Source organism: Nannospalax galili, unplaced genomic scaffold, assembly GCF_000622305.1.
Source record: "Nannospalax galili isolate Female #2095 unplaced genomic scaffold, S.galili_v1.0 scaffold870, whole genome shotgun sequence".
NCBI lineage: Eukaryota > Metazoa > Chordata > Mammalia > Rodentia > Spalacidae > Nannospalax > Nannospalax galili.
In genome coordinates this window covers 692,636-705,156 of record NW_008329130.1, presented here as the reverse complement: position 1 = coordinate 705,156, position 12,521 = coordinate 692,636, and the positions used below count along the sequence as shown (strand labels likewise).

Here is a 12,521-nt window from a genome sequence, read left to right as displayed (position 1 = left end):
GGTTGGGGGGGGTCAGCAGGGGAAGGGGCTGGCCTTGGAGTCACGGTTCAGATTCAAGAAAGGGAAATCATCTGAGCTTTTAAAAAATTAAATGGAGTCAGTAATTTGATTTCAGAGAGAAGCTGAAAACCTCGTAATGGTAGGAGCAGCTCAATTCCGTGGTGAAAAGGAAAAGCCTTAAATGGGGCTATTAAGCTTTTGCCTGCGATGGATCTGCCCAGAGGAGGAAGGAGGGGGGCTTGTAGGGGGAAAAGTCGTCTTCAAGGTAGGGACCGTTTATCAGCCAAGACAACCCTGATTATTTATTTATTTATTTAGTTCGCGTTCCGGGCGGCGTTGCCGCCGGCCTCCTCTTCTTGGCTGCGTTTCAAATCCCACTTCCAGCCACGGAGGTCGGCCTGGCGAGTGAGGCACCACCCTCGCAGGGAAGCACTGAGTGTGGTTCCGGCCCAGGCCACCATGCCTGGCCACAGCTGGACTTCTGGGCCAGGGAGTCTGGGAGCACAGGGTTACTGTCAATGGGTCCCAAACCCGCTGGGTACCAGCTGCTGCCATAGAAACCACAGGATGCAGAAAGAAGCAGTGGCACTCTCCATCCTCCTCCCCTGGGCTTCCCAGCATGCTTGGGCAGGGCTCTGCACTCAAGGTTTTCAGTCTGCTCCTAACTCACCCCTCAATGGCCCCGCTGGGGAGGAACTAATATCTTCCCCCATTCAATGATAGGGAAACTGAGGCCCAAGGAGACTAGGGCCTTTGTCAAGGTTACAAAATCAAAGACTGGAGACACTGGGCCAGGAGTCCTAGATGCCCATTGGCTGCAGAGCCTGCACCCTGCCTGGATGTCTGTTTTTATTTTATTTATTTTTATTTTATGTGTATGCGTGTTATACCTACAAGTAGGTAAGTGCACCCTTGTCATGCAGGGCCGGCAGAGGACAGAAGAGGCTGTTGGATCCCTGGGACTGTAGTTACGGGCAGTTGTTAGCTGCCATGTGGGTGCTGGGAATCGAACCCCGGGTCTTCTGCAAGAGCAGTCAGTGCTCTTAACCACTGAGCCATCTCTCCAGCCCCCTGCCTGGATGTCTTAATGGTGGGAGCAGGCATACAACTGCTAGACCAGCTCAAGGAGGGCCAAGGGACCTTGTCCTGCTCCAGCCCCCTTCCTGCAGAGAAGTCCTAGCCCACCGCACTATGTCTCCCCTCTCTTTTGTACATACCCTCCTTAAACACTCTCAGACTCACCCCTGAAGTCTCCAAGGAGGCTCAGCACAGGAGTGTCTCAGAGCACCATTCTACTACTATGTACAGAGGTGGGGGCCAACATGGACTCCGATGGTTCCTGCTGGGGCAAGACCCCCTGATCATCAGGGAAGAGGGTTCCAGGCTCACCCAAGCTGGGCAATGTGGTTTCTGCAGGAGCTGGAAACCTTGGGGTGTATGAAGGTAGAGGGCGGGTGGTGTGTGAAGCCTCCCACTCATGCCAACCCTCAGGCCACGTGGGTGCTAACTCTGGGTGTGGGGTCCTGTCTAACTCTTCTTCACAAGGGGCTGCAAGGTTTTTAGAGGCAAAGGGCAGGGGGCTCTTAGGAAATGCTGTCAGGGGAGCAGCTGGGCCCACCCTGTGCATCTCAGGGGGTTCTCGTCCTGAGATATTCAGATGGGCACTGGCCTCTGGCTGCCTCCCTCTTGGGGTGATAAATGTGGTATCCGTCCCCAGCTGGGTGCTAAGCTCCAGCCCCTTCATGACCTGGCTTGGTTCTGAGAATGGCAAGTCCAGGTACCCTTTTGCCCCCTTCCTGGAGGGATCACAGTCACTCTGCGGTGGCCCCTCAGCCTTGACTATGTGGGATATCTCCTGAGACATCCTGGGGGCAGGATGGGAAACTACTCCCTCTTCAGCCAGGCTGCTGATGGAGGGCCTCATGGAGAGCTGGAACTCCTCACTAATATGGGTAGACTCCCCAGGGATGGGCTCCACTGAAGCCACAGTCTCCCTTGACAATGCTGTGAGCAGGAAGGGACTTTTTGATGACTGGGTAGAATCCTGTTCAGCCCTCATAGCTCCTGGACTTTCCGTTAGAGTCAGAGATGGTCCAGATTCCAGGAGCATTTTGGACCCATCAGGCCTCCAGGAAGGCCATCCAGGAGAGGAGATTTCTGAGGACAAATATGTGGTCAATGAAGTAGAAGCCAGGAAGACTGGATGTGACGGTGTGTGGTCAGCCTGGGTAGCTCCCATGGGCTCCAACGGGAGTGTGGCTGAAGTCTGGAGAGGTAGAGGTATGCCTGCTTTCTCTGGGGAAACCTGGGAACCACGTTGATCTTTTATTGCTCTGAGGAAAAGCCAGGCAGTGGACTCCTGGCTTCCTCCTGCAGGTCCTGTTGTTTTCAGGAATGGTGCTGGCTCTGGCTGCAGAGAGAAAGACACATCAGAAACAAGCAGACAACTCTGGCCTCCCTTTGGATCACAGCTCCAAGAGGGATATAGGGACTGTGGCCTCAGGCTGGGCTTTTGGACCTAGCTCTAAGACTCCTATCACCAGGCTGTTGAGTGAGCCTCCCTTTCCCCCTCCCCATTTGGGACTGCAGCTGCTGTCTCTACTGCTGCCTCCTCATCACATCTCAAGGCACAGAGAGGATGAGAGCCAGCAGAATAGATGAAAGGATTCTTCCCTTAGGTGGATGCTCCCTAAGGCCCGGTTTTCCCTGGGAAATGTTCTGAATTTGAGGAAGAGACATGACTAGGGCTCAGAATGTGGCTGTCCTTGAGGAACAGTGGTGAAAGGGAGGACTTGGGCTCAGTTGAGCTCACGGCTGCCTCATGGGAGCCAGACCCTTCCTGGGAACTATGGGCAGAGGCCATAGCTATGAATTTGCCTTGAAGGACTTTTCAGGAAGCAGGTGCACAAAGTCCCGAGAGGGCTCCTCCAGGGCAGCCAGCTGTGTGTCCTGGACCTGGGAAGAGGTAGCATATGGCACTTCTACTGGAGGAGTCTCCTGTCCAGGGGACAGGGGTGATGAAGTAGTCTTTGGTGTGGCTGTTGAGACAGGCAACTCTTCTCTTGAACCTTCCAGAAAAGAAGCAGAGGTCAGCCTTCCTCCTAAGGAAGCAAAATCCTCCTGACATCTGCTATAGGGATCATGAGCAACCACTTTCTCACAGAACGAAAGGTTGGAAGTCATTGCACAGCGCTGGCTTTGGAGCTGCCCTGATAGCTGAATTTCACAGAGCTCTGACCTGTCAAGAATATGTGAGCATGAGATGATTCTTAAAACTGAACTACATGACTGGGAATGTAGCTCAGAAGGTAGATAGCATGCACAAGGCCCTGAGTTCAAGTCCCACCACAGCATAAACCAAAAATGGTGGCACATGCCTGTAATTCCACCAACTCAGAGGTATTGGCAAGAAAATCAGAAGTTCAAGGTCATTCTTAACTATGTAGCAAGTTCAAGGCCAACCTGGGCCAGAGACCCTGCTTCAAAAATAAATAGGGGGCTGAAGAGATGACTTGACTCAGCAGTTAAGAGCACTGGCTCCTCTTGCAGAGGACCCAGGTTCAGTTCCCAGTACCCACATGACAGCTAACAACAGCCCTTAACTCCAGAATGCAGGTAAAACATTCATACACATAAAACAAAAATAAGTAAAATATTTTTAAAAACTTAAACTACGCAAATTTAGGTTTCTGCAAAGACCATCTGACCTCAACTCACAGCCCAAGCTTGGCTGCCACCCGCTGGTTTCATCTTGGAGCCATTTCCTATTTCAAGGTCCCATACACTGGCCCAGTCCCAGAAATCAGTCAGAACCAGGCACTGTTCCTTGCCCACCATGCTCAGGTTAGAACAGCCAAAGTTCTGGGCCAGTCTTGTGTGGGAGTGATGTTCTGTAGATTATAAGACAACAAACAGTATCTCTGGCCTCTAGGCCCCAAATGCTGGTGGTACCCTCCCGTGTGTGACAACTGAAAATTCTCCAGGCATTGCTAAGTGAACAAAAACCACCCTGTTGAGAACCCGTCAGGCTAGAGCTGGCAGCTTCTAATCCATGGGTCTAGGTTAGCTCTTAAATATTCATGGTTCAGCCTAGAAGGTGGTTAGAATGGTATGATTTTGTAAGGACATTTTGTTGTTATTTTGAGATAGGATCTTCATATGTAGCCCAGCCTGGCCTTGAATTCACCACCTGTCCTCCTGTCTCAGCTTCCCAGGTGCTGAGATTATGGGCATGTGTCCACACATCTGGCCTAAACAGTTTATTGGCTTGCTTTGTTTTGTTTCTGATGCTGGAGGTCAAACCCAGGGCCTTGCTCGTGCTGAGCGTGTATCACTGAGCTGTATCTCCAGCTCTTTAAAGCACGGTTGTTTTTTTATTATTTTTGTTTCTTGGTTTGGTATTGGGGGTTCTCCCAGTAGCCCCAGCTGTCCTGGAAGTCACTATGTAGACCAGGCTGGCCTTGAACTCACAGAGATCCACGTGTCTCTGCCTCCCAAGTGCTGGGATTAAAGGCATGTGCCACCATACCCGCTATTTTGTTTTGTTTTTTGAGACAAGGTCTCACTATGTAGCCTTGGCTGGCCTATGAACAAAGCTGGCTTCAAAATCAGAGATACGCCTCTCTCTGTCTCTGATAAAATTAAAGGTGTGTATGCTACCACACATGCTGGGAAATTTGGGGGTTCTTTTTGAAACAGCATCTCACTCTATAGCCCAAGCTGGCCTTGAACTCACTGTTTAGCCCAGGTTAATCCTGCCTGGGAATAGTTCTCTTGCCTCAGCTTCCCGAGAGCTGAGATTACAGGTATGAGCTACTACACCTGGCTCACCAAGTACCTTTTATATAATCAGCTTCTCACAGAAGAATGAGATTTGGCCACTGTGGTCCACCTGCTTAAAAGGCAGGGACCTCTAAGACAGGCGCCCCTCAGAGAAGGGAGGCTTGCCTCTCTGGCAGGGTCTGGTGGCTCCCGCTGCGCTGGAGTCCCCCACTCCCCCTCTCCATCTGTTCTTATACTGCTATTTTATTGCCCTGCCCCTGGGCCCTGGTCATCCTTACCACGCTGGCATTCCCCCCAGCTCCCCTCACTCACTCATTAATTTTTTAAAGATATTTTTATTTGTTATTTTTATTTTATGTGTATGAGTATATTGCCTGCATGTATGTAAGTGTGTCACGCAATACCTGCAGAGGTCAGAAGAGGACATCGGATTCCCTGGAACTGGAGTTACCGACGGTTGTTAGCCACCACCTGGGTGCTTAGAATTGAACCTGAGTCCTCTGCAAGAACAGCCAGTGCTCTTAACCATTGAGCCATTTCTCCAGCCCACTCATGAATTTTTTAATCACATTTATTTATTTGTATATATTGGGGGTGGGGCATACATGTGTCAGGGTGCACACCTGTGGAGGTCAGAGGAAAACTTGTAGGAGTCGGTTCTCTCCTTCCACCTTGTGGGTACTGGAGATTGAACCCAGGTTCTTGGGAAAACACCCTTATCCACTGAGTCATTTTGTCAGTCCTACACTTTAAAAGATGAAGATACGCAGAGCATCATGGAGCACGCCTTTAGTCCAGCACTTGGGAGGCAGAGGCAGGTGGATCTCTGTGAGTTCAAGGCCAGCCTGGTCTACATAGTGAGTTCCAGGCCAGATGGGGCAATAGGGAGACCCTGTCCCAAAAAAAGATGGAAAAAAACAAAAAACAAAAAATGAAGATTCAGGATGGAGAGATGATTCAGCGTTTAAGACCAGACTACTCTTGAGCAGGACTCAGGTTCAGTTCTCAGCCCTGACATGGCAGCTAACAACCATCTGAAACTCTAGTTCCAGAGGATCCAACACCCTCTTCTGGCCTCCACATGGTGCACTAACATACATACAGACAAAACACCCATACACATAAATTAAAATTATGAATATTAAAAAATTTTTCAGTAAGGTGTGGTGGCGTTCATCTTTAATCCCAGCACTTGAGGGGCAGAGACCCATGGATCTCTGTGAGTTCGAGGCCAGCCTGGTCTACATAGCAAGTTCCAGGCCAGCTGGGGCTACAGGGAGACCCTGTCTCAAAAAGACTTAAAAAAAAAAAAAAAAAAGAATTCAAATTTCAAATACATGAAAATAACTTTAGTTCCACCTCCCCAGCTTCCTTCTGGAGTCAGGCAACCCTATCCCCCCGCTGCTCTTCAGATCTACCATTTGAAACAGTTAGGCTGAATCCTACTGGTCTTAACCACTGTTCTGTTTTGTTTTTCATTTTTTGGGAGGGGGACCAGGGAGGAGGGAGATTTTTTTTAATCTATAACCACAGAGTACTTACATAACCCATTGCAACTCACTAGTCACATGTGACAAAAGAAAAAAATGTTCTTTTTCTAAAACAAATTCCTAGTGAAGGGCACTGGCTGCTGTTGAACAGGATCCGTGTTCAGTTCCCAGCACCTACATGGCAACTAACAACTGTCCATAACTCCAGTTCCAGGGGATCCGACGCCCTTTTCTGACCTCTGCTATCACCAGGCTAATACGTAGTGCACTTACATACACTCATACGCGTAAAATACATAAATAAAATAAATACCTAAGTAAAATTTTAAAATTCCTAGTAAAAATTGGATCCAAGAAGCACTTATTAAGTACTTACTAAGTATAACACAGGAAAGTTGGAGAAGAAGGAAAGCTATACAAGACACAGCCTCTGATCTCCAGGCATCCCGACTACAGGGAAAGACAGGAGCACGCAGCAGTAACTATAATAAGAAGAGAAAGATCTAGAAGCTGCAGAGGAAGTACTGAGAAGGTGCACTGGGGAACAGGCAGGGGAGAGATTCATTCCAAATGCTGATATGAAATTAATAAAACCAGAAACAGAACATTATTTGCCTGTGTAAATCTTTCCAGGGAGGCAAAAAAAAAAAATCTAAACTATTTTTATTGCTGTTGCTGATTCTGTATTTTATTCATTATCTCCCTATGAAGAAACTACTCACCTTTCAGACACAGGACAAAGTTCAGCTCATCCCTAGTACCTCCCCCTGAGTCCACCTGCCCTCGGAGAGATCCCCTGGAAATCTCTTATCTCTCCTTGCAGATGCCCGGAGACCATTTGATAGTTTCCCTCCCAAATCTCACATTGCAAGTGCCTGGTGAATCTGTTGGCTAAAGTTCTAACTTTCCCTTTTCAAAATCAATATCATTGCCTCAGGAAACTGTTAAAACAAAAACAGCCGAAATGTGTAAAAACTTTTGAGAAATATTTCCATTTTTAGCAGACTGTTAGAACTCGTCCCGGCCATACCACCCCCTCCCCAACCCATCCTGCCTCTGTCTTTGTTTCTAATTCTGAATTTGGGGCTAGATGTGGTAGGCAGTCCCCTTTTAATCTTTAAATATAGTTCTGAATATAATTACATTTTTATGCAGCACCGAAACATCATATCCTGGTAACAGGGCATTCTTGCACTATTAACATCTGAGTTAAATCTCCTTCGCGTCTGTCTTCTATTGAGGACAGTTAGGAAGTCGGAGATGAAAGTGATCGACATCATTTGTGAATTATGTGCATTTCCTCATGCTGGATTTGAATGGGCTTTGCTCCTGGTGGTTTTGCATGTGTGAATACCAGGTTGTCTAGTAGCCCCAGCTTTCACCCAAAACCCCCTCTGAGACACCGTTGTGCATTGTTTACAGGGCTGCTCCCCTTGGGGGAAGGATACCATGCAGCCTGTAGGGCTTTTTGCCAAGGAGTTTGAGGAACTGAGTGATCTGTGAAACTGGAGCCCATGCAGAGACACATCAAAACGGAAATTGCTCATCCTGTGCCAGGTGCCTTCCTAGTCACCACCTTCTAATCCAGTGCTCATGACAGGCACTGGGATTCTGTTCCAGATGAAAAAACTGAGGCAGGGACTGGGGACATGGCTCAGTGGGTAGAGTACTTGCCTTGATCCCCAGGACCACATAAACTGGCACAATATCTGTCATCCCAACACTTGGGAAACGGAGGCAGAGAATCAGAAGTTCCAGGTCATCCTTAACTACATAGTCAGTTCACGGCCAGCCTGAGCTAAATGAGACCCTGCCTGTCTCAAAAACAAAACAAAATAGCTGGACTTGATAATATACGCCTTTAATCCCAGCACTTGGGAGGCAGTAGCAGGGGGATCTTTGTGAGTTCGAGGCCAGCCTAGTCTACATAGCAAGTTTCAGGCTGGCTGGGGCTACAGGGAGACCCTATCTCAAAAAGACAGGAAAAAAAAAAAAGCCTGGTCCTGGGAGGCAGAGATAGGAGGATCCCTGGTGTTCACTGGCCAGTCAGACTAGCTAAATAGGTGAGCTCTAGGTGCAGTGAGAAACTTTGTCTCAAAAAACAAGTTGAAAAGCAACTAAAGAAGGCATCGACATCAACCTCTGGCCTCCACACACACGTGTACTAGTGCACATACATGTGCATATACAAACATGTACATGTGCGCGCAAGGTCATCCTTAACTACATAGTCAGTTCACGGCCAGCCTGAGCTAAATGAGACCCTGCCTGTCTCAAAAACAAAACAAAATAGCTGGACTTGATAATATACGCCTTTAATCCCAGCACTTGGGAGGCAGTAGCAGCGGGATCTTTGTGAGTTCGAGGCCAGCCTAGTCTACATAGCAAGTTTCAGGCTGGCTGGGGCTACAGGGAGACCCTATCTCAAAAAGACAGGAAAAAAAAAAAAGCCTGGTCCTGGGAGGCAGAGATAGGAGGATCCCTGGTGTTCACTGGCCAGTCAGACTAGCTAAATAGGTGAGCTCTAGGTGCAGTGAGAAACTTTGTCTCAAAAAACAAGTTGAAAAGCAACTAAAGAAGGCATCGACATCAACCTCTGGCCTCCACACACACGTGTACTAGTGCACATACATGTGCATATACAAACATGTACATGTGCGCGCACACACACACACACACAACCTGAGGCTGAGCAAGATGAAGAAACTCACAGAGAGGCAACAGCTGGCTGAGAAGTTCATGCACACTGGCCTCTGCCCCCGGTGACACCACCACTACCACCACCACCACCACCACCACCGTTCACAGCCAGGGACCTTGTCACCATCTAGTCCCTGGACTGTGCTTCATCTCAGGCCAGCTCCAGCCATCGTGTGTGAGTGTCATAGAAGAAAGAACCCCAGAGCAGGGGAAAGAGGGATTGTGTGGCATGCACCTGTCATTAGCAGGCACCTTCTTGAGTTCCTCACCCACACACTGGAAGAAGTTCTCCACCGTCCAGTGCACTGGAGAGATAGTCTCCACAAAGCTCAGGCTTACATCTACCCTGTAGAAAGCTTGCATCCCTGGGGCTTCTCCTTCTTGGCAAGGCTGCTGGGCAACAAGGCATTGGTTGCAAGATGCATTCACGCCCTGTGGCTGTCCTCCCCTGGGGCTACCTGGGCGACAAGGCTGTGTCTCTGGGGCCTAAATACTGAGGCTTCCTCCCAGCCAGCCCCACGCACCTGTTTCCTACAATTTTCATCTCTCTTGTTATCAGCGGCCCAAGTAAAGGGCCGGGGAAGAGCAGGAGGGGATTCGAGCAGGGCGCTGACCTGGAACTTAAGCAGCATTGCTGAGGGGATGCTGATGATCACAAAATCCCTGTCCTCAGTCACCGTGAAGGTGTCGGACTGGTGCACTTGAAGCGATCTGGGGCTCAGGGTCTCTTCAGTGAAGGACCCTCTTTTGACCAGACCCCTTCCCTGCTTGGGAATGTAAACAAAGACTTCTGACCCTGGCCAGGATGACACTGAAAAAGAAAGGACACATCATACAGAAAATGATAAATGATTCACACAGATGAAAAAGAGAAGTGGGGGGACCACCCCCCTGGACCCCCCAAGTCCCCAGAGGAAGCTGCCATTCAAGATCCATGGAGAAGCAGGTACCAGGAGCAGGGTGGCCTGCCTCTGCCAAGCCTGTCTTCAGCCACTGTAACCCAGCTTGGTGCCCGTTCCATTACCAAAGCTGCTCTTAAGAAACACAGCTCATGGCAAGAATTTCGTTGTGTCGGCCCTCTCACTGGGACATTCTGAGCCAGCTCTGCAGTTGCTAAATGAAAGCATTTGTCGCCAAATAAAGAGATTTCAAATGTTACAAACAGGGAAAGAGATGTGTATGGACTCGACCAGGCCATGCCCCATGCCCCAAAACTCCCCAGAGTCTTTGTTCAAAAACTTACTCCAGGATAAAATTCTATACAAACCTGAAGTGTTAGTCATATCTGATCCACACACACAGGATGAAGCCTTTGATCCACCTAACTTTGCATACAGAGTCTTCAGAATTTAAATTCCCTAGAGGTCAGCAGTGGGCTTATATATCACAGAAGGTGCAGGGAAGGCTGTCTCACCCAAGCAAGATCACTAAGCCCAGGCCCTCCCCCATCTTTGTCCTTAGAGTCCCTGAAGTCTGTCTTAGGGCTCCCCAGGGGTTCCCAGACCCCAGGTCTGAGCCCTCAGTAGATCATTTCACCACTCAGACTGTTCCCACACACCTTCCAACAATGGCAAACTTCTCTCTGTGCCAAGTATCTCAGAAGTTCTCAGCCAAGGTTGAGACTGAGGAGAGGTGGAGTGGGCAGAGAGGACAAGGTACCAGGGAGAGGAGGGGACGACAGGAGCAACAGACAGTGCTGAAGTCAGGGAGGTTGGCATGAGGGGCACTCCTGGGTCTTACCCGGTGGACACACAGCCTCAAAGGAGTATGCGTAGATGCCACTCACCAGCCAGAGCGGGAGGAGCTCCAGGCAGGTGTTCTCCATCTGGGGAGGCAGGAAGGTCCCCACTGTGGCCTCCAAACTTCTCCTTCCAGAGGCATATCCTCTCCACAAGTAACCCCATACCCTCCCACACTTTCTGCCTCATCTCTGGACAAAGCCCCAAGAGTCTATCCAGGCCAGGGCCTACTGCTCCAGTGCAACCAGGAAATATTATTTAGCCGGGATATTTTTAGCAGGAAGCAAGCTCGGAGCAAATGTCATGTGAGCCGTCTTCTCTTACACGGCAACTTTGGGCTATTTAAAGAGATGGTAATTACGCTCCTGCCACAGTGATCAGAACGCGCTGAATAGATGATTGCTGTAGCCCCCTCATCTGCCGAGCGGAGCACTTTACACTAATGGGGCCCAATTTTCAAAGCCGCCTTCCTAAATCTGTCCAGTCTCACAGGTGGACACGTGAGTTGGCACCGCAGGGGTAGCAAAGTGCTCCTCTGGGTGCCAGGCTCAGAGGCCCACTCCCCAAAGCTGGCAGGGCCTGCCACCCACCACTGACCTCCTGCCTCTGAAGAAGGTCTTGTCTCGAGCTTTGGATGGTGACTGTGGTGGCTCCAATGTCCACATCCAATCCCATCAGGCTGGCATCCTCCAGAGAAGCCACCAGCTCCCCTCGAAGGGACAGCAGCCACAAGGTCTGAAGAGATAAGGCACAGTCACAACCCATCTGACCAGGAAGAAATGGTCCCACTCAGGGTCAAGGAGCATGGTACTTGGGGCGGGGCAGAGGCCCTCAAGAGGATGATAAGACCGTGGAGAGAGGATGATGGGCTGGCCAAGGAGCAGGACAGCAGTTACTTAAGGACATTGGTACGTTTATATTTCAGAGGAGCAGACCTCTTCTGGGAGTACCTGGAGCACAGCAGATGCACAGTGTGTGGATAATGGGTGCAAAGAGCAAACTGAGCCGCTCAGCCTGTATACTGCTCAGGCCAGGCAGAACTGGCATCCTGTTGTCCTGGGCTCTCCTTACCACCCTTTAGTGGGGCACTGGCAATAGGGGTTTTGAATAAAGATGGGTGCGTGGTGATGTAAGAGGGGCAGAGAGGAACCCCACCCAATCCTGAAACTGTTAGGACTCTAGGACTGAGAGGCATGCACAGACTCCAAAGGTTCAAAGGGCAGCGAAGTAGAGAGGGTCCTGCCCAGTGGCTGTGGAAACCCCTAGAACCAGCAGAAGGAAAAGTGGGAGCCAGGTATAATGACTCACACCTATAATCCTAGCACTTGAGAGGATGAGGCAGGAGGATTTCCATGAGTTCAATGGCAGCCTAGGCCACATAGCAAGATCTTGTCTCAAAACAATAGCAGGGTACAGGGGTGCGCTCCTTTAATCCTAGCACTTGGGAGGCAGAGGCAGATGGATCAGAAGTTCAGTGTCACCCTCAGCTATTTAGTGAGCTCACAACAGCCAGACCCTGTCTCAAAAGAAGGGGTCCAGACATGGTGGAACAGGCCTTTAATCCTAGCACTCAGGAAGCAGAGGCAGTGGACTCTATGAGTTCAAGGTCACCCTGGTCTACATAGTGAGTTCCAGGTCAGTCAGGGCGACACAGTGAAAGACTATCTCAAAAAAGAAATTTAGCCGGGTGTGGTGGCACACACCTTTGATCCCAGCACTTGGGAGGCAGAGTTCAGGGCCACCCTGGTCTACATAGTGAGTTCCAGGCCAGCTGGGGCTACAGGGAAACCCTGTCTCAAAAAGACCGAAA

At 49.7% G+C, this 12,521-nt stretch overlaps 1 protein-coding gene across 1 annotated transcript in view; it reads right to left on the bottom strand.

Moving 5' to 3' along the window:
• Positions 1–314: 314 nt before the first annotated feature.
• Positions 315–12,521, bottom strand: part of CUNH1orf127 (chromosome unknown C1orf127 homolog) — a 33,879-nt gene continuing 21,672 nt past the window's right edge. The window contains exons 7-13 of the mRNA XM_029562674.1: positions 11,309–11,446; positions 10,713–10,797; positions 9,587–9,783; positions 9,242–9,362; positions 2,878–3,068; positions 1,323–2,410; positions 315–495 (exon numbers count right to left, since the gene is read on the bottom strand). Of these exons, the coding sequence (XP_029418534.1) occupies positions 315–495; positions 1,323–2,410; positions 2,878–3,068; positions 9,242–9,362; positions 9,587–9,783; positions 10,713–10,797; positions 11,309–11,446 (2,001 nt within the window). The remainder of the gene's footprint in view (positions 496–1,322; positions 2,411–2,877; positions 3,069–9,241; positions 9,363–9,586; positions 9,784–10,712; positions 10,798–11,308; positions 11,447–12,521) is intronic.